The sequence below is a fragment of the Poecilia reticulata genome, linkage group LG16, assembly GCF_000633615.1.
Source record: "Poecilia reticulata strain Guanapo linkage group LG16, Guppy_female_1.0+MT, whole genome shotgun sequence".
NCBI classification, from domain to species: Eukaryota; Metazoa; Chordata; class Actinopteri; order Cyprinodontiformes; family Poeciliidae; genus Poecilia; species Poecilia reticulata.
In genome coordinates, this window is record NC_024346.1 from 12,713,225 (window position 1) to 12,735,008 (window position 21,784).

General features: G+C 36.1%; 2 protein-coding genes and 1 long non-coding RNA gene across 5 annotated transcripts in view; 1 reads left to right on the forward strand and 2 right to left on the reverse strand.

Moving 5' to 3' along the window:
• The window catches only part of LOC103477976 (uncharacterized), a 3,477-nt gene extending 3,306 nt beyond the window's left edge, over positions 1 to 171 (reverse strand). The window contains exon 1 of the long non-coding RNA XR_535731.1: positions 88 to 171. This is a non-coding gene — a long non-coding RNA (uncharacterized LOC103477976). The remainder of the gene's footprint in view (positions 1 to 87) is intronic.
• cd4-1 (CD4-1 molecule) overlaps positions 1 to 8,160 on the forward strand; it is a 25,500-nt gene extending 17,340 nt beyond the window's left edge. For all 3 annotated transcript variants that reach the window (XM_008431385.2, XM_008431387.2, XM_008431386.2), the window contains exons 3-11: positions 2,474 to 2,536; positions 2,618 to 2,776; positions 2,894 to 3,049; positions 3,333 to 3,566; positions 3,648 to 4,010; positions 5,157 to 5,408; positions 5,549 to 5,649; positions 5,745 to 5,788; positions 6,539 to 8,160. In XM_008431385.2, coding sequence (XP_008429607.1) covers positions 2,482 to 2,536; positions 2,618 to 2,776; positions 2,894 to 3,049; positions 3,333 to 3,566; positions 3,648 to 4,010; positions 5,157 to 5,408; positions 5,549 to 5,649; positions 5,745 to 5,788; positions 6,539 to 6,569 — 1,395 coding nt within the window. In that variant the 5' untranslated portion in view covers positions 2,474 to 2,481 and the 3' untranslated portion in view covers positions 6,570 to 8,160. The remainder of the gene's footprint in view (positions 1 to 2,473; positions 2,537 to 2,617; positions 2,777 to 2,893; positions 3,050 to 3,332; positions 3,567 to 3,647; positions 4,011 to 5,156; positions 5,409 to 5,548; positions 5,650 to 5,744; positions 5,789 to 6,538) is intronic.
• On the reverse strand, positions 8,027 to 16,964 carry cldc1 (C-type lectin domain containing 1). Its single transcript, XM_008431388.1, has 5 exons — positions 16,856 to 16,964; positions 16,596 to 16,769; positions 11,011 to 11,162; positions 10,810 to 10,931; positions 8,027 to 8,344 (listed from the first exon to the last, which is right to left on the reverse strand). The coding sequence occupies exons 1-5, from the start codon at positions 16,869 to 16,871 to the stop codon at positions 8,182 to 8,184; spliced, it is 627 nt and encodes a 208-aa protein (XP_008429610.1). The 5' UTR covers positions 16,872 to 16,964; the 3' UTR covers positions 8,027 to 8,181.
• Positions 16,965 to 21,784: the final 4,820 nt, after the last annotated feature.

Here is a 21,784-nt window from a genome sequence, read left to right on the forward strand (position 1 = left end):
AATTCATTTGTCATTTAACCAAATGAGAGACATACAGATCATTTAAAAATAAGGCGATGAAGATAAGGTGAGAAAACGGGCACAAACCAAAATCACGGCAGTCTGAACTCGACCGTTGATGAAAAAAAAATTATGAAAAACTCAACAAACTAGCAAAACAGCTTCTTTACCTATTAAACATAGCATTGTCTTAAAATAAAATTACATATATTTATCATATTTTAAGGATAAAAATGTCTAGTAGAGGACTGTTCAAAGTGTGGTCCGTGGGCCATTTGTGGTCCGTGAAATAATTTCAGCCCCCGACCAAAAGTCAAGAATGCCAAAGATTGGGCCAACAAGATAAAAAAACAATTGATGATCCCCTAAAAATTGGATATTATGTGTTAATAAGGTAGCAGGTCCCAAGTCCTTTTTATGTTTTGGATCTTTAATTAGTTACAGGTTTTTATATATTTTTTTGTTTATTGTTGAGTAGGTAAAACAAACAAAAAAACTACATTGAACTAATTTTTAAATTTTTAATGTCATGAATTTTGTGGCTTGTGGGTAGTTTAAATTAGTCAATTTTGGCCCCGGCGCAAAATAAAGCTTTGACGCACTCATCTAGAAGATTAATACAGAGCATCTAATAACATTTGAATTTCTTATGTTCAGTAACATCTAAGACCCAGCATAGTAATCTCATAAAATGTTTTGTGTCTTAAATTACTCAAAATATATTTTAAACAAATTGTGCCATTTATTTTAATTGATTTTGTATAATTGGTATGTTTCAAGCCAGAAAGAGCTTCACAGTCTTTATAAGCTGGACAAAAAATCTGCAATAAATCAGTTCTAAAGTAGATAAAGAAACAAGACTTTTATTATTACTGGCTAATCTGTTAAAAGAATTTGATTTTTCCGATAACCTGTTTCTCTATAAGAATGGCAGTTGTGAGAGAAAATGTCACTTTTTCTTTAATATGACAATTAAATTTTAAAATAATTTAATTGTCATTTTATTTTCACTGTAGTGTTTATATTTGTATTTAATGTCTGTACGCTGTGAGCGCCTGAAAAGTTAAGTCAAATTCCTTGTGTGTGCACACAATATAAATCTGATTTTGATTGTGATTATTTAAAACAGTATTTTGAACAGAACTCAGAGAATAAAAGAGAAGTGAAAGTAAGACAAAGAAGTAAAACAGGCATAAAAGGATAAACATGTACTTTAAACCACAGTCTGTGTTCGCTGCTGGTGCTGTGGTCTCTCTTTTTTCTCCCTTTAAGCGCGGAGAGATCCGTCTTTCGTGGAACAGGAGAGGAAGAGAGGGGGTGTGTGAGGCAGAGGGGGAGGAAGAGGAGAGGGGAGAACTGGGATAACAATCTGCACCTTAACTAAATCAAGTCCCACCACAACCCAGCGAACGCGCTCTGAGTTTCTCTTCCCCCTCGACGTTTGCCTGCCTGTTTGAATCCAAAGCCCACCACAGGCCGCCTACTCTCAGCTCTCTGAACCATTCCTCTTTTATCTTCTAAAAATCTCTCTAAATCTGAGACCACCACAACCCCAGGGCTGCTTCCGCTTAAAGCCTTTCACCTCTTTACCAAAATCTAATATTGAAACAATTTAAACGTTAAAATAAGGATAATTCCACCAAACAGAGCTGCAAATTTAAAAGAAGATCCTTCTAGAAACTGCATTTAAATGTTGCTTAAATTTTTATGAAACTTTAGTTCAAAAATTGGATTTCTTTTCCATGCAAAGTCATGAATTAAGACAATAAATACTATGACAAGTTGCAGTATTTTCGAAATACAAGGCCCACAGCATCCTGTAACTTGTTTAAACTAGAACAAAAAAGGTAATGACTGGTAAATTGTCTGGTTTTGATATAATAAGACTCTTTAATGCCCCCATTCTTGAATTTAGGAACTTTTTTAAGGACAAAAAGACAAACGGTGTTCCACAGGGCTCAATGTTTGGATCACTGTTTTTTCAAGCATAAATAGGTTTAGTTTATGTCAACGTAGAAATTTTTGTGTGCATACTTCTATCCTTATCCTTACCTATTTCTAATATGCAGACCCTATTAATAAATTAGAATATTATTGAAAAGTCAATTTATTTCAGAATCTTTACCTTTAAGAGAAACACATTATATAGATTAATCTTTACATAATTTCCAGCCTTTACTTTTGTGTTATGATGAGTTTCCACTTACAGTTCATGAAAACTTGATATTTAAAATTAGAATATTACATCAGACCTGTAAAAATACATTTTATAAAACAGAAATGTGAGTTTAATGAAAAGTAGTTGCATCAGAAAGCACATTCTTACTTATCGAATATGACTGTATATCATGACTTTACACTTGAAATGAGAAAATCTTTTGCTGTTTTAATCTGTGAATTCATTCTTTTAAAAAATAATTAACAATTCATTCACTAAAATTTTCTGTATCTTTTCTCCTACTGTGTTTTTCAGGCCCCAAAATGAAGAACCTGCTTCAGTTCTTCGTCTGTCTCATCATTGTCCTCGAAGCAAACGGTAAGAAACACCAAGTACAGACTTTTTAGAAGAAGGTGTTATGGTTTTGCATATCAACTCTTAATATTATTTCACTTTTAGGGGCTGATGATAAGGTGATTTATGTTCGTGTTGGAGACAAGGTTGAACTATATTCTTCACAACTCCCCACAAGTTATTACGTGCGCTGGTTCTTTGAAAGAGAGGATGGGCCTGAGCTTGCCGACACTTCCTATTTAGGTAGAAAACAAGTTAATCAGGGTAAGCAAAGCATTGGAAATGGAAACCTACACTTTTTTTGGAGTTTACCAATAAAAGCAATATTAATAACTGTTGTAATTTGTGTTATTATTTTGTATTCAATCAATTTTGCATCAGATTCTGGTGAAATCTGGACCAGCAGGTTGTCCATCTCTACCAATAGTCTGACCATCAATAACATGCGAGAGGAAAACTTTGGAACCATCGTCTGCATGGTGAAAGATGGTACTACTGAATATAAAAAATTAAAATTTCACCTAATCAAAGTCATAGGTAAGAAAAATTATGAATGTTTTGTATTTTAGTCACAACACGTTTAACTTTTAAATGGCAAAATATACATGAACAATGTTTTGAATGTCTTGCTGAGAGTTAAAGTATTGATCTAAAACTTGTAGTTTATCTGATCAGTTTTTTTTAAGCTTTTTAAATTTTTCACTTACAAGAAAACCTTCAAAATCACTAAAATGAAGCTGAAATATTCCTCATTGAAAGTTTTCTTTTTAAGATTTTAAATTCACGTTTCCGTATCTATGCATTCTGTTTTTTATGTTAGTGAGTATGAAGGAACAACTACCAGTGATCCCTGGACATTCTCTGTCTCTGAACTGTAAAGCTGAGACTCAGAGAAAACGCTCAGTTTATTGGTTAAAACCAACGGGAAACAAAGCGACTCCTTTCCAAGGATCAGTCACAAAGACAGCTGAAAGCCAAGACAATGGAGAGTGGGAGTGTGTTGTGAAAGATAATGGAGAAGAGAGCAGATTCAAATTTCCTGTTTCTGTTGTTGGTGAGTGATTGATTGTGAGTACAGATTACTCTGCATGTTGGAAAAAAGTTTACATTTTTTTACGGTTTTTCTCTGTTTCAGACTTCTCTTCTGCATCCAAATATGTTTACACATCTACAAACCTCCCTCTTAGCATTCCCTTTCGAATTACTCCCAAAGAGTTTGTGCAAAAAATACCATCTGAGATTGAGACAGTTGAGTGGCTTTTCACCCCAATAACATCTTCCAGTCAACAGACTATCTTCTCCTTCTCACCAAAGAATGGACAGCTGAAACAGAAGGATCCAGCCAGAGAACTGAGCTATAAAAACTTCACAGCTGATGGAAGTTTTTCACTGCACAAAAATCTGGCGAAGGTAGAAGACAGAGGGACCTACAATTGCTCCATAACATTTAAAAATGGCTACATGCTCAGCAGGACTCTGGTCATAGAGGTGCTGGAAAGTAAGTGAAAACAAAACTTCAGCTGGTTTATGTTAAATGTTTGCAACACAGAAGTTCTTTCACCATCTGCATTTCTATTAGCCATAAAATTGCGCAAATTGAAAGTACAAAAATAAATTTACTTAATGTAAACACAGCAATTTCTAAAAAAAAACAACAACCTGATTTTGTATCATGATGAGGTGGATTTTCAGTCATATCAAAATAGATTTATTCTGCAAAACTGCAATTGAAACACTTTTATCCCATCACATGAGTCACGTGATCAGCAGCCAGATGTTACTACTTTTGAAAACGACGAAGAAGACAACAGGAAGTAGTAGAAGGAGGATGGTTTAGGTTTTTTTTTTTGGTCAATGTCCAGCTCACAGCATCGGACAGTTTATAAAAAGTTGTGTGACATTTGAACATGTTGAACAAACAGCTCTTCTGTAAAATTGCAGACTAATTTCCCCAAAACACTGTTTATGTAGCCGCTCCCAAATTCAAGGAGCTTGTTGTGGTAACGCCTGAATAAGACGCCAACGTCTCGATGAGCGCCAGCGCCTTGACTGAATTATGAATCTATCTCATGCAACATCATTTTTAATGACTTACTGCATGAACAACGTCTGATTTTAAAATCATTTCTTAACGTTATAGCAAAAATTGGTTTTTAGCAGAATATCAACACAGATTTGTGCTCATTTGTAATGGAAACACAGCTACTTTATTTTTTCTCTAGGCAGTTATAACATACTTAAGTTAGAACTAAAATCTGTAAATAATTGTTTTGAATTATTAAGATTAGACCTTTCCATTAATTTAGGATATTAAAAGCACACCTTGGTGGAGGTCGGTGTCCGGAGTGACAACGGGAGGTTGTTTTTTTTAAAACAAGTTTTTGACAACTTTTTGAACTTGTAAAATCAGATAAGTTAACTTTTGTTTTTATCTAAGTTGTAAGAAACTTCATTTGCTGTTTTGCCTAACAGTTTTTCAAACAATCAAGCCGGAAGTGCGTTAAAGAAACAAACCACTTGCTGCCACCCACGGCCTTGGAAAAATTTTGGTTTTGGAACTTAGAAGGCCGTGACAGATTTATTTTTCTGTGAGTTTTCTACTTTAAAATGAAAAAACAAAATCTACTTTTTCTTTGTTCTCCAGTCACCCCCTCCCCAGGAACGGAGTTAATTTCAGGCCACCACCTGAACCTGTCCTGTTCCACCGGCGGTCCTCTGGAAACTGGCGTCACAGTGAAATGGGTCCCCCCTGAGACGTCGTCCCTGGTGAAAGCCGATCTTTTGTCCGGTCACCTCATCATCCCGAGAGTGGGAACAGAGGACTCTGGAAAGTGGAGGTGTGATCTGAGGCGGAACACGACGACGCTGACGTCAGCTGTGATAACTCTGAAGATCGGTGAGCACAGGAAGCGAGAGGAGAGCAGGAAATATGACATGGTTATGAACCTGCGGCCGCTTGAAGACAGAAACTTGGCTGAACCTGTCATTTTCTCTACTGTAAGCTGTTTGATGACTCTGTCTCTCTGTTCTCCACAGATCCCATTCTCACTGTGTGGATGATAGTGACCATATGCGCCGCTGGAGTCATCCTAATCCTCCTCCTCGTTCTAGCTTTCATCCTCTTCAGGCGCAGACAGGTACATTAAACTCTTCTAATTTTCATTTGGATCAGACATGAATGTTAGCTCTTCTTTTCTCACTGTCTGTCTTTCTTTTTTGTAACTCACATCAGCACAAGATGAGACAGCTCAGGCACCGACTCTGCAAGTGCAAAAAGTAAGCGATAATCATTTCCTGGGTTGACAGGATGGCATGCATTGATACTTTTACACACATATAACTGAAGTTTTAAAGGTGACCTTTTATGCTTCCGTGAACAGGTTGGGATTGACCTATGACATGTTCGTTACAAAATCATTTTGAATTTCTTTCAGAAAGAGACGTTTTAGGGCGTCTTGTCACTTTAAATCCAAATAAGGTGCTGCTGGCCACGCCCCCCCCCAACTCAACGTTTACACTCAGACATTAAAATGGCTGCAAACAGATATGGAAAAGCACTAGCATTAGCATTACTTCCTACACAACCAACAAGAATGTAGAAAGTAGTTTGTTGATGGTAAGTCAACAATTAATCACTTGTCTTTTCCAGCAGCCATTGTACAACTCATACAGTGGTAAAATCAGGTGACCAAACATGTTGGAACTCCACTTGAGTTGCTAGGTAACAGGCTGGAACTCTGCTGGGGTTGCTAGGTAACGGTGCAGTGCCCATTGAATATGACACAATTGAGAGTTTTTTTAAAACGACTCATTTTCCAGACACCAAAAAACCATTAACTGACTGCCAAAAAAAACACGTTTTTTATTAAAAACATTTTAACTGTTTTTTTTAGAAGCAATCAAAACCCAAATGGAAGTACAAAAACATGCAAACTGTGAATTTTGCGTAATAGGTCACCTTTAGGAATCAAGAACATTTGTGTCTCTTTTCTTGAACTAAACATTTTTCTTTTGTTTGTTTTTCAGCCCAAAGCCAAAAGGTTTCTACAAGGCCTGACAGTCGGGACGTTCACAGCAGGACATCAGGGCGTCATGCAAACAATTCTGTCCCAAACGGACCCTCGTCGTTTATGAACTGTGCTAACTGTTTTTCATGTGCTGAAGGAGAGACAGAAGAAACGGAATCTTGCAGACGTTGGTAAAATGAAAAGAGAGAGAAAACAAATGTAAAAATTGTACATATTGGATTGTTTTTTACTGACAATGGTCATTTCAACTAGATCAGATATTTGCTGTTTTTAACTTTGCATCTCTTAATTAAAATGAATCAGCTTGGAAACAGTTTTAACTACTTTTCTAACAAATTATTTTAAGTATTTTTTTTTTTAATGTGACAAATAATTGACATATATCAACCAGAGATCAATGCTTGCTACTTTGGCTTCACCAGTGATCATAATTTTCCATATTTTGCTAAAGTAAACTTCTTTCAACAGGGATAAGAACCACAATCAGTGGAAATACAATATAATTAAACATTTTCAGAAAATAAAATACTAAACAATTAGATTATACAAATTATTTGAACACACTGAACAATATTTATTGTCATGGTTTGTAGAAATAATTAAAAACTTTGAGATTCAAACTGAGATGTTTGTATATTTGATATAAAATGAAAGGAGGTTGGCTGAAATGCCAGCCGTTGTTACCAGTCGTTCAAAAGAGTTGAGACAATCTTTTAAATTTAAAATCAGAATATATCCGTCTAAAAAAATATTCAAATTCTATTTGTACAAAAATGGCATTAAGTCTATAAAAGGACGGTGTCTTGATTGGCCATATGCCTCAATTTTAAGTGTTCAGAGCACAAAAAGGCAGCGGTTTATAGTTACATTTTAAAGAAACTACAGTGGTACAGGGTTATTTCAGCAGCTTTAAAAAGTAACTTTAACGATTCATGGAGGATTTAGTCTTTTCTGCCAGTCAGACAAAACGGATTTTAATCCTCTTCTCCTCTGCACAGAAGCGTTTAATGTTTCCCTGAAGGTCTTTTATATATTAAACCATATAGATTAGTGATTCTTTGGAGTTTATATTTGCTTTTCTGTAATGACTGACAGTTCACAGCCTTTCCCACACTGTTAATTGCTTCCCGATCGTACCCCCTGACAGCAATGTAATGTTATTGTAATGTTGTCGACATGCTGTCTTTATATTGTTTCCAATTTTAATTTAAATCCAGCAATAAGTTTTGTTCTGTTTGTTTTTTAGAAATCATCATTTTGTTTTACTCTCTCTTTAACAGGGTCAGAATCTTTTGTAGTCAGAAAATTGTACTTAAGATGTAACATATTTGTAATATTGTGAATTCATCATTGAGGAAACACTGTTTTTGTAATTTTAAGTGTCTTGTCATGTAATGTGTATTTTCAATTATATTTTATTATCTGTTCATGATATAGTTATTCATTTATAAAAAAACCCCATATATACTCAACATTTTTTTTTTGTACACATGATGATACTTTATTTCCCAAAAGTAGAAACAAGATGATTTTTACAGAAAGATAAAGTTGATTTAAAGGTGAAGCTGTAACATAATGACTGTATTGTGAGGTTTTTCAATAAAGAAACGGTATGCAGCAGCTGAGTGGTGGTTTGCTGGTTTATAGCAGCGGCGTGGCGGCTTTCTGACAGACTCTTGGATACTCAAATTCACAGGGGACGTCGTACCAGCTCTGAGTGTAGCTGTCCACCACCGCGCAGTCCTCTCCCTCTGGACCATGGGACTGGTTGTTGTCTGGTTCTGATCTGTGAACACTCCAGAACCTTTAAAAAAACAAGAACAGAGACCAGTGTTTCCACAAAGACCAATCAGAACCATCTTCAGGGGAAATGTAGAAATGTGACACTAAAGCAGGTATTTGTATTCGAACACAGAATGACTCCCAGGCGCCACCTAGAGGTTTGTAGAGGAAGTCCCAAAGAGGATTTTCATGAGTTACTCAGTCAGTGGTGGAGAAAGTCTACAAACACTGTGCTTGAGTAAAAATACAAATAAACAGACAAAAGAGACAAAAATAAAAAACACTGTTTGTGTATTTTCATTAATATGTTAATCGTCTAACATTTGAATCAACAAAGCTGCAGATAATGCTTTTTTTTAAAATTGTGGTTACATTTTGTGACCCAGTTTACAATTAGACTAACTCACTGCAAAAAAACAAACAAAATCTTAACAAGTATCTGTGGTCTCATTTCTACTGCAAATATGTTAGTACACTTGAAATAAGACAAAACAAACTTACAAGTAACTATTCGGCAAGAAATAGGAGCCAATAATTCCTTAATATCAATGAAAAAGAAATAGTTCAACTGAAAGATTATTTCACTTATAATATAGAAAAATGTCTTGATCCACTGACAGATTATTTCACTAACAACTATTAAAAGGAATTATTGATTTAAACAAGCTCCTATGTCTTGCTGAAAAGTTACCTGTAAGTTAGTTTGGTCTTATTTTGAGTGAAATAAGATATTTGCACTAGAAGCCAAATGTACTTAGTGAGATTTAGTAGCTTTTGCAGTGTGATTCTGTGCATCAGAATTTAACTTGCAGCTAAATACCATTCAGCTAATAAGAAAGGAGGTTTGTATTTAACACGAAACAAAAACAATGTGTTATTTTAACTGCAGTAAACACATTTAAGTAAAAGTTGCCTTTCTGAAAAAAAAGGCATTAGATAAACCTAACAAAGAAATATGTGCTGATCCTTTCCACTGACATTTAAAGCTTTAAGCGTAAAATTGCTGTAAATTCAGCTTTGTAATGGGTCAATTGGGAACAATATTTTAATTTCCTGACACTATTTTTAAAAACGTGGACACAAGAGTTGAACCACATTAAGTTTTTTTTTTTAACCTATTAACTCTAATTGATTACTTTCAAACTCATAAATAAAAAAACAACACAATGTAATGCGAATGTAACGTGTTACGTAATACAAAATTTGGTGGAGTAGAAAGTACAGATACTTGAAGTAAAAGTCAAAAGTATGCCAACAAAAAAAACACTACTTATGTAAATAGGAAAAATGTGCAATACAGCACAGTAACAAAGTATTTCACCACATCCCACAATTTCTGACATTTATCAGTTTATAAACTGCCACATGCTAATCTAATGCTAACATATTAACACAACACTGAAAATCAAAATATATGCTGAAACTATTTAAGTAACAATACCCCTCTCTGTCTTTGTTCATCCTGATCCTGAGGTCTGGCTTGAAATCAGTTGTTTCCAAAACAATTGTATTTATTTGAAGGTTATTCTTGTAAACGTAAATTAATCTAGTGTGGGCGTCTCACTGTTTGCTTCGCAGCAGGAATGACCTACATGCAACATGTGACGTGTCATTGGTTTATGAATCATTTTATGCTCAATGTGTGGGCGCATGTGAGCTGCACTCAATTAAAAAAAACCATCTACTTTTTATTATTTTGGGGTTTTTTCTGACATCTTTTATGTCTGAATTTCAAATTAGTGCTGACTTTTGGGTATCATCACTCAGTTCTGCAGTTAAAAACATTTGTATTTCCTCCAGTTAAATTTACTTCCAACACATGTTGCTGCTGTGATTTTTTTTAAGTCTCATACCAGCGAACCACGTTGCCATGTTTTGTGTGCAGCCTTTGAAAACTATAATAGGTTGTGCACATTATTCTGTTGAGTTTCCCTCAACAGTTTAAGTGTTTTTCACATTTTACAGTGATATTAGAAGTAAAAGAGAGAGTGTATTGGCTGCTGCAGCACACTGTCTCTATGTCATGTTACCTACCCATGTGGCTGATTATCTCCTACTGAAACACTAGTAATTAAAATTTAAATAAAGGTTGAAGCAGGAAAATGTTTTTACTGTATTTTTTTCATAAACAATCATAATTGGGGGATTTAAATGTTATCTTGAGCCATTTCTGTAGATCTGCTGCTATAGTTTTAGGCTGCTGTGGGTCAAATGGATCAATTTTCCTCATTTTCTTCTTCTTATACTCTCCAATTTGCATTAAGCTCATTGAAGGTTTGTCTTTTATCTCACATCCATTTTACTGATGGCAACAAACAGCTGACCATCCAATTATCATCAAGCTACACTCAGTAAGTATTTATAAGTATGTACTTATAAATACATACTTATAAATATGTATTTATAAGTACATATTTATGTGTACTTATAAAAAAAACATATTTATATGTACTTATAAATACATATGTATTTTTTAAAAATACATACGAAGCTTTTAGCTTTGAGTTGTCCATCCATCTCCAGTCTCCTTCGGTTACACTATCACTCAGTCCGATCCAGTAGTAAATGTGAAACCCTGCGATCCTCCTGCCTTCTTTTTCCACAGCGTCCTAAAAGTTATGTTTAAGAACATGATAATCAATACCAATTATTTGATACTACACCTTTAAGACGAACAGAAGCGCTTACATGCTGTTCTCTGGTGGTCAACATGGCGAGCTGGGCTCCTGTCTCTCTGCATTTCTCAGCGCTGGAGGTGAAGTTGTGCCTGTCGGTGCTCATGTGGAAGCACTGGTCTTCCACCTGCAGCCACCCAGCTGGACACTCTGTGCAGGTTATGGCTGTTCGGACAAACACACCAATTGTGAAGGACTACTGTACTGCAATTAGACAGATTTTTCAAAATGTTTTGACCTTGTTGATTGTGACATTTTAAACCTTTCAGAAATAGACCTGTCAGACAAAGTAGTGGACTGTTTTTAAAATAATTGTAAACATGACGTTTACCTGAAGGTTTTCTTTTTACCATTTACATTTAAAATCTGGTGATAATATTACAGATTGTTCTCTTTGATGATGATTCAGTGTTTTATTGTCCAAAACACACATTACAAACCTGTAATTTGTTTGACCATACATTGGTAAATAAAAAAAAAAATTTTCAGACAAAACTAAAACTCCTCCAATCTGTTAATCATTCTTGTGTACACGCTGCTCAGACCTTCCCCCTCACTCTCTGCTAAACTGCATTTTGTTCATAACAGAACCTTTTTCCTGTAGCAGTAAGTTGTTTCTTCACCATTAGCTTATTTAGCAGCGTGTGCTCTAGGATGATTGACAGCGTTAAAACTTTTCTCCTGGCTCTAATTGGTTGTTTTTAACCAAGAATTATGCATTTTTCCAGACTGCAACAGTAGATCAGGGAGGAGATGGAGATCGATCTTTTCACAGATTATCTGCCTCATAACAAACTGTCACAACATGGTGACAGTTTTTACAAAATACATATTGGTGGAAAAGTTACAGACGGCAACTTTAATTTTGTTGTCTGGATGTTGTCTTGTATGTTTTTAATGCAAGGCAGTTCTAAGCAGGGCATATGATTTTGCATATGTGTCAGTTTTCTAACCAATTGCTTGTCACCGATCTTTAACAAGCCATACCTGCCGATTCTGATTTTGGCCGTTAACAATTTATTTTGTATGAAATGTTGCTAAAAATATGAAAAACGTTACTGAACTGGTAACAGTGGGGTCCCTATTGTTAACAGCAAACATACAGACATGACCTGGTGGGTGACCTTTGCCAAGGTAGATAAAATCAGGGGGAAAGATCAGCTTCACGTGTCAGTATCGGCTAATCTCCGACCTCCCAAAATTAAGAAAATTGGCACAGATAAATCAGTACAATTCTAATATTTTTTAATTTATTTCACAATATTCAATAACTCTTTGAAGAATCTAAATGAATGAGTTACAACAACATTTAACTTCCCTTTGGGACACAAGTGTTATATAGCTAAATAATTTGTCGCTATTCACCGCCATTGACGCTGTGCCTGAACGCCCAGTTGGAACCCGCAATGAATTATGGGATATCGTGGGCCGTGAAGGATACATCGGACCCATCCTTCAAATCTGGGGGGAAAAAGGACGCATTTGAAGGATGCACTTGAAGAAGTCTTTGAATTCGGACAGGCCTTGTCGCCACGCTATGACGTAATCGGCCTACAAATCCGTCCTTCGAAGGATGCAGATCATAGACATCAATACGTAGACCCCTCATGGAGACGAGGTCCTTGGGTCCTTAGCCCTGACCTGACGTACCTTCCTTCGGGGGGGACGGGAGTAAGGGGAGTGGGCGGCGCCGATTTATGTTTTCGCATCCACCTGAATAATGTGTAGTTGCGCCACTGCCAGCACCTCCTCCTACTCCCTTAAAACGTTCGTAACTTTATTAAAGAACAACAACAAAAAAAATCAATAAAACGTATATCAATGATCGCAAAAATAAATATCAAGACTGCAAACCTAATATCGTAACTGACTGATTGTTATGTTTTTAACATAATCTCTGGTCGGCTTGTGGAGCGCAGGAGGTTGCCATGGCAACGGGTGTGCTTACATGACAGAGAGAGACGGAGAGTAAAAATGTGCGAATGGTTTAGTGCTGATCACCTGTTCGGGTTGTTTTACCTTTTTTCACTTTTGTCTTGGTGCATCACAGCCGCTGTAGTTTCTGAACGTTCAATAAACGACAAACTTGGACTAATTACCTCGTTCTGTGACTATACGTCATTTACAACAATATGTTTCATTAAGTATTTAACAAACAAATGGCTTTTACAGCGATAATTGTGTGAAATTAAATTGTTGAATATAAAAAAAATAGTATATATATATAACGCACAAAATGTTAAATGTATGCTTGATAAAAGACAAAGGGATGCAGTGTTTTGCTACACTAGATTAACAGGTCAGGAAAAATGTAATTAAGAAAAAAATATGGAGGGAGAGGGAAGTAGTTCAGTTATGATAGCTTGACTTTGACAACCTTAACATGTAGATGTGGAATTCTGTTTGAGTTCAGTTAGAAAATAAAAGGTGACTTAAACACCAACTCTGACAGATCATCAGTACAGCAGGTGTTTAATTAGCTAATAGCTGCAGTGGCTAATATACCACATTGATCACTTATTAATAATCACAAAAATAAAAGTCAAGTCATAAAAACATAAGACTGTAATGGACTGGATATTCAGATTTTTTTTGTGGGGATATTATTAGTACTATTATTATTTTTTTAAAAACAATAGTAATGATAACAAAATTAAATAGGGTTAGGGTAGGGTAATTTTTAATTTACTTTATGTAATTTAATAACAATTATTAAATTATATTAAATTATAATAACTTTGTTATTATAATAATGTGTGGCGCAACTACACATTATTAACTTTGTTATTATAATTTAATATTGTTATGTTATTAAATTCTAATAACAAAGTTATTATATTACTTTGTTATATAACTTTATATAATATTGCTATTGTTTTTAATCATAATAGTACTATTGCTATTATGATTAAAAAGCAATCAGTGCTTTTTTCATCATAAAAAACACTGCTTGTGTTCACAATCAGTGTGTTTATTATAAATATGTGTTTATTATATATAAATATATAATTATTTATATATCCTATTATTATTTATATAGTATAAATAATAATATATATTATTTATAATATAAATAATACTATAAATATGATTATTAAATAATAATTTGATTATCAATTAATTTAATTATATAATTGAATTATATAATTCCCCAGCCAAGGAAGTTTGTTCTTTGGGATCAGAGAAATCGTTCCCTACGACAGATCTCTCTTGATGGATCCGGTCTTGTAATGCTGCTTTCCTCAGAGCTCAGGTTGAGCTTAGGATGCCTCGATTTTCTCCTTATCACTCCAACCCTTCTCAGTCTGTGCACTTTGGGAGTACTGGGGAAATCGTTCTCTTCATCCGCGGTGTCTCTATCAGAGTGATCAGAATAATCCATCTGTTTGCTATGACCTGTTGAGCCACCGTAAACTGCCCCAGCCGGGGAAGCTTGCTGTGTGTTTTGCTGTGATGTTTTCTTCACAGTCGAGGAAGGTTTGAAGAGACATGCTTCAAACTCATCGTACTCATTCTCATCCTTATGGCTATTGATGTCAGAGGTCACTCCAGGAAGCAGCTTGTTGAAAAGCTTTCTCACTCCCGTCGTTATCAAATAACTTGCTCCAAAAGTAATCAGAAAAAAAATGGTCTTGATTGCAATTTGTTCCATTGTCAAAATACTTGTACTACACGGTGCTAAGAGATGCTAAATTTAATCATAAGGAGTAATTTTGCTATGTTTTCTATACATTTTTAACTATTATCATAATTAATCTTGGCCTCTTGTTTTGAGATCCAAGCATTCATAACCTCAGATGTTCTTTGATCTTTGTCATAGATGAGGTCATTGCTACAATGAGCTCACTGTAGTTCTGGGGGAATGTCTTGCTTCTGGTCGTTGCTATGGAAATGGTCAAATCAGTTCTGCATGACTCAAACTGTTAACCCTTTGCAACTGCAATATTTGGATGGCCGCATATTTGGATGCGGCCATCCAAATATGGATGGCCGCATCCATATTTGGATGCGGCCATATTTGACCCACTCGAACACATTTGTAAACGACCCACTCGAACACATTTGTTCTGTACGGTGCGGAAACGTAAACAATAGACAGAACGTAATGTCTTCCAGCTTTTTCTGTGTAACTGAGCTCGACACCAACAGCAGCTCAGCGTCAGCAGCCCATATTGCTGATAGCCGGGAAGGAGATAAATTAATCTATTTCTATGCTTTCCTGTAAACTGGTTATGAGTCTGTTGGTTTTTCACTTTTCTTGTATTCTAACTATTTAACCAACTGGTAAACAAATGTTTATATCTGTTCTTAAAAGAATTGTAGCTTCTCTCTTATGTCTCCATCAGTAGAAGCTTTTGGTGAAATTATTATTAATAATAGATTGTTTTTGAATACGATTCAGGATTTAAAATGAACTGATGAAGATGGTCTATGTGTCTAGTCTGGCCTGGGAGAGATGTCTGTGGTTCCCTTCTGGACCTGTTACCCCATGAACCCGATGTGGAAGGCTATGTTCAGAATTTAGGTCTCAAGGCATCAAAGTGTCAACATTGCAGCCAGTGGGCTGAGGGAAATACAGCTCCACTTTGTGGCAATTCAAGAGCTACACAGCTTTTAAAAATTTCATAGTACCCCCAAGAATTTAAAACTACTTTCACGCCTGGGCTTACTGGCACATATTCCACATTCAATATGGCGGACGCTGTTACGTATCGCAGCAGCGGGCCGGCCTGCTCCATGAGGCGTCTACGTATTAATGTCTATGATGCAGACCCTGAATTCGGACACACTATAAAGTGTATTTGAATTTGAATTGAATTAAGTTCTGTTAATGCTGCTCCTGACAGTTGGTGGTTACCATAGCAACCAGTAACTGACAACTCCTCCCCCTTTTCCTGTTGCCGTCGGTAACTGTAGTATTTGTTAGGATCCACTCTGTGTTTTCTTTACAAGTATTACATTGTAACATATATTTTAGACAAATTTAATCACAAGGAGTAATTTTGCTATGTTTTCTATATATTTTTAACTATTATCATAATTAATCTTGTCCGTTTTAGTAAGGTTTAATTTCACAACTGCTAACTGCTATCATTGGGAGCTAATTGCTCTGTAGTTTGTTTGGGGTTTATTTATTGTATTTTAAATTAATGTATAGTGGCAGAAGCTGCTGGACTGATGTTAACCCCCAACTTGACTTGCTCTTTTGTTAAGTTTTAATTTTTGATTAAAAGTCATCTTTCAGTTATCAGCTGGGTGATAGTCTATACGAAAATATTCATTGTTATTTATGTTAAAGATGAGATTAGTTATGTGTAAATGATATAAATTTATGTTAAATACAGTCATAATCAGCTGTCCCCATTTTTTCTGTTGTTGTCTGTAACTGTAGGGCAGAAGCTGCTGGAATGATGTTAATCACCAACTTGCTTTCCTCTTTTGTTAGAATAAATACAGAGAAGTTAAGTGTGTCTGTCGTGAAGTCAACCTTGGATCTGAGGCGAACATAGAAGGTTACACATATATGTGAGGTAGACACTTTGGCAAGCAGCAGCACACTGAAATATCCATCTGCTGGGGCCTGCAGGAGGGACATACCTGGAGCTGAGCAGTTGTTGGTCATATTGGCGTACTGGTTACACAGCAGCCTGTAGCGATCCTTCATCAAATCGAGCCTCACTTTCAGGAAGGCCACCTCTTCCTGAGGGGTCTTTGGCTCCTGACAGGCGATTTCAAGAACCAGCAGGCTCAGGAGAGCAAAGATGACGGAGGCTAACGACAGACATCAGATTGGTTAAAGTTAGACAGCAGACAGACCACACACAGAGTCATCAGCTGTTAGGAGAAGATCGTCTCACCGGTCACAGGATTCATCGTGTTTCTCAGAGAGCCGAGGATCACACATGATCCCTTCAGGCTCTCTGGAGGTTTTTATAGAGCGGTTTGTTTACTACAGAAAAGGCAAAGTACAGATTGCAAAAGTGTACCAGAGAGATTGGCCCATGTTTCTCTGGTATGTGCTCTCTCTGGTAAAGCACGTAATCTCGAATGGTGCCACGTCGTTCTGCCAAACCAGTGCTGACCTCTCCGACCTTTTCTGGCAAGATGAGGAAGTCTTGCAAGAAAGAAAGGTAAATGTAATAACATCAAAAACTTTCAGGGTTTTTTTTTTTTTTTGCTGTTGTTGAGTTTTAAAATAACAGACCAACATAAAGTAGTGATAAGTGAAAAGAAAATAGTTCATGCTTTAAGTTATAATCTTTGGAGCTAAAAGATAAATTTTACTGGACGATAAATGATCACAGAGGTTATTGCAATAACGATAATATTGTTGTTTTGAGACCATTTCAATTAACATAATAGTAATGCCATAATAACAAAAGAACACATTTTAAAACATAACTAAACTTAAATTTTAATGAATATTTAACACTGAAACTGGGAGACATTTTAAATAAACAAAACAACAGAAACAACAAATAAAATTAATTATGAAGTCTCTGTAAATAAAATTGTCATTCAGCTAGTTGAGACCAAAACACCAGACCGAAGACTGTTATCGTTTATCCAGTTGGTAGAAAGAAAGAAAAAGGAGAAAAACAACAAATCATGCAAATGGAAATTATTGAGCTCATTTTAATTTATCATATGAATACTTTTGAAGTCAAAACTCATCCATTCCTGTGGAATGATTTTTTGATGCTCCTGTCAGCAGCTTAGATAAACAGAAACAGGTTGTTAAAGTCTTGGCACACAGATTTGGTATTGTTTACCTTGACGAGCAAAGTTCCCTCTTTGTTCCTGAATTCCCCCTGAAATTGGCAAAGACAGGAGCCGAAAAATGACTCAGCAGCCACTGGAATAAGTTGTGTTTGTGTGTGTGCGCTGTGAAAGTTATTTGTATTCTCTTCATAAACAGGGACAGCTGCAAAAATATCACCTTTAAAACACCCCCCCCACACACACACACACACACACACACACACACACGTCACTGGTTCTGCAACAGACTGTCAGACTTTTTTTTGGTCTTGTTTTGGTTCATGTCCAAAACGCTTTCTCCCCCCCATGGCCCATTATTCCCACTAACAATGTCAGCTTCTCTGCTTCACGAGGCTTGGTTGTTCAAATTAATTAACGGAGAAAAGGAGCGCTTAGTGTTTATCTCTGTGTCCATGAGTTGTTTGCAAAGAAAAAAGAAGTGTACTCATTATGAGTAATTCTTATCAACGAAATCCCTGGACTTCCCTCATTATTCAGAGGTGTTCTTTCTTTAAACATGCGCATACATCAGCTGTCAGGAAGCAGAAAGTACCGGCTGTTTCTTTCACCTGTTCTTAAAAACAGTCTGACTCATTCGTCTGCCAAATCCAGAAGCTCTGCAGGATGAAAGTCAGGAAAGTACTGAGGTTGGGCAACACGGTGCAAATCGGCCAAAACAAAAAGCGAGAGAAAACATCCCAGCATCACGAGCAAACATAACAAACTGCGTCAAGAAAGAGGAGCGTGGATGATCGGGTCAGAGCAACGGTGGAGCTGCACAGCTCCCTGGTTCAGCTCTGCAGGCAGGAGAGGCCGCCTCGATAAATCAACCAGCGGCGACAAATTTGATTTCGAGGAGAAATATTGTGGCTCTGGAGGAGTGGAGATTACCGGGGCCTTTGGGGAGCAGTGGAGGTGCAGGGAAGAGAGAGGGAGTGTTAACAAGGTCACGACAGACAGACGTGGAGGATGGAGGGAGGAAACTACAACCGCCTGCAGGAGATTCTCCAACTCACTCATTTTGTTTTTCATGTACCAAAAATCAACTGCTTTTCCCATCTAGGAGCAAGGCTTGTCGTAATGAGCTATTAATCAGTTAATCGCATGATCAATTAAAATGAGCTCCAATGTAACGAAGGGCAATTTAGTTCACAGAGACTTCATAATATTTATTGTTTTTGGTTGTCGCTTTTTTATTTTGAATATTTAAAACATCTTTAGTTCCAATATGACTTGTTCTTTTCAAAATAAAGTTTACTTTGAGATGGCAAACTTTCATTATTATTCCATCATCGTTATCCATTGTGTAGTTGTAGTTTATAACATTGTTATTATTGCTGTTATCGTTGCTTATATTATGATTACGTTACTATTATTTACAGAATTAAAGTTTATTGATCTTTGAGAGGGAAAACTTGCATTATTATACCAACATTACTTGTAAATATAAATGTTATCTTTTATTAAAAATATTTCTGGGACAATCTGTCTCTCAAACTAGCAACCCAAGCTGAGCTCCAACACGTTTGGCCAGCTGGTTTTGCCGCTGAATGGGCTGTACAATGGCTACTGGAAAGGACAAGAGTTTTGTTGTTGAGTTACCATTCAGAAACCACATGCTGCATTCTTGTTGGTTGTGCAGGAGGCTCCACTTCTGATTTTCAAACATGTACGGTTGTATGTTTGTGTTTCTGTCACATGCGAATGTTAACGCTGAGTGGCCAGCAGCAGCTTATTTGGACTCCTTTCAGCTCATTCTGAAAGGAGTTAAAAATAGTCAAAACTGACCCGTTTGAAATCTCATTATTTAAGATTAATTTGTGAAAAAATTTTCTGAAAATGTTTTGTACCTATACTAACCTATTGAATTAATGGAAGCATAACTCTCTGTGGTAATCTCTGTTTACTGTTACCCCTTTTCTGACACACTTTTTCCTTCCACTCAATTTTCTGTTATTAAACTATATTATATTATACAACCCTCTGTGAACAGCAAGCTTCTTTAGCATTGCAGCTCACTGAGTCAGTGACTGTCTGCCATCTGCTTCCTTGTGATATTGCCGTCCACGACATGGGCATGACATAAAATATCTGTCATAAAAGCCCATTTCATTCAAATTGGTTTTGTGTCATATTAAAAGTAGCTGTAAGCCATAAAATACATAATAAATCCACATAAGTGTCTTGTTTTCACCTGTAATGTTAAAATAATTCAACTTCTCAATGACGTCCTAACTCATTGAGATGAACAGTGAGTATAAATGTAATTATAAGATTCTTCTTTAAAAACTTGGATGGGAACCAGTTGGATCGAATGACCGCCTGAAATTATAAACATATGGCGGCCGAGGCGGCATGCCGAGCTTCCTCATGGTTGATGCTCTGCCAGGAACCGACTGCAGCTGTCTTCACTTGATGTTTCTCTCGCTTTCTGACTTTAGTTTTGTCTTGCGTAAATAAAACTCTAGCTCTTGTGATCAGGTCTGCTGACTGACTCAGCCATTTGAAAACATTAAGCAGCTTTTGAGTTGCTCTCGTGGTTTGCTCTCAGTCATCATCCATCTGTGCAGTGAAGCGCTGAGCCGTCGGTTTTCCTGAATTTGGCTGAATCCGAGCTGACAGCACAACTCTGTAGCCTCAGAAATTATTCCGCCTTTGTCAGCAGTCACATCATCAAGGTCAGCGGCCTGTTATTTAGCAGAAAATGAGCCAGAAACACATAAAAACTTAATGTGCTTTTTATTTTGCGTTCCTTAAAATTGTGTTTTGTATGTTCTTCCAGTTGCCACAATGATTGATAATCCCTTATTGATATATAATACAGCTGATGTGGTGACATGTTCCTATTTAACTGTGCAGGTTACTCATGCTTTATTAATCCAAAGCAAAGTACGTTCAGTTTTACTGATACATTGTGGTTCAAAGATAAAGGCCACAAAACAAAAACACCATGAATAAAAAAGATGACAAACAAAAAAAGAGAAAAGAGCCAGAATCAAGTTACAAAGCAATGTCAAGGACTTGTTGGGGACGCATGAATGTAGAAAAATCTTCCTGCTGACTTTTAGATGCTCTCTTGCAAAGTGTGATCTGTTCCAGTGGTTTTTGCTTCTTGAGGTGACCTGCATTTATATTCCTATCAGCAACATGCTGATTGCAAACTTTATTAATGAATGACAGCCTCCTCAAGAGAGCTCCTGACATGACTCGATAATTTCAGCAAGAGTCTTTTCTGCAAGATTAAAAAACTGCAACTCTTAGATCATAGAAGTGTATAAAATCCTATCCTGATGCTGCTCTGCTGCTAGTTTCACATCCTAGCCGTTCATATAATGAAATACTGTTGCAAGGAAGGAAATAAATAAATGATGAAGCTTAAAATGCACAACCCAATAAAATGTATGTTTCCTAATTTGTGTATAAAGTTTATGCATGCAGGAGAGAAGCAACACTTAGTTTTTATGCTCCTCTAATCTGGAACAAACTTACCGAAAACTGCAGAACTGCTGAAACACTGACTTTCTTTAAATAAAGGTTAACTGGAACATTAATCAACTTATTTGATGTATATTTGGTTAATGATTTTGATAATGGTATTTGACAAAATGTATTTTTTATTGCTCTTTCATAATTGGTGACTGTATGATGTTTTATGGTGTAAAGCATTTGTCTTGTTGCTAAAGTGTGATATACAAATAAACTTGACCTATAGTTCTTTGTGTATTAGCTGAAGCCATGTCAGTTTGGATGGAAAACATCTTTGAATAGATTTTCAAGAATTATGGCTGACTCTCAATTAGGTCTTTATAGCTAAATGTTTTGTTAATTTTTTTAGTTTTAAATGCTCTGATGTAGCTCCATATCGCTTTGCAAAATCGGGGCCAAAAGTCTGAAACTGAAAAAAACTGATCTGAAAGTAAAATACAGATCTAAAAATGGAATAAAAGATTTGATGCTTTAAAAAAATAAGCTTTGTTCCTAAAAACATAAAAACTGAAAAATAAAAACTACTAACTTATACAAAA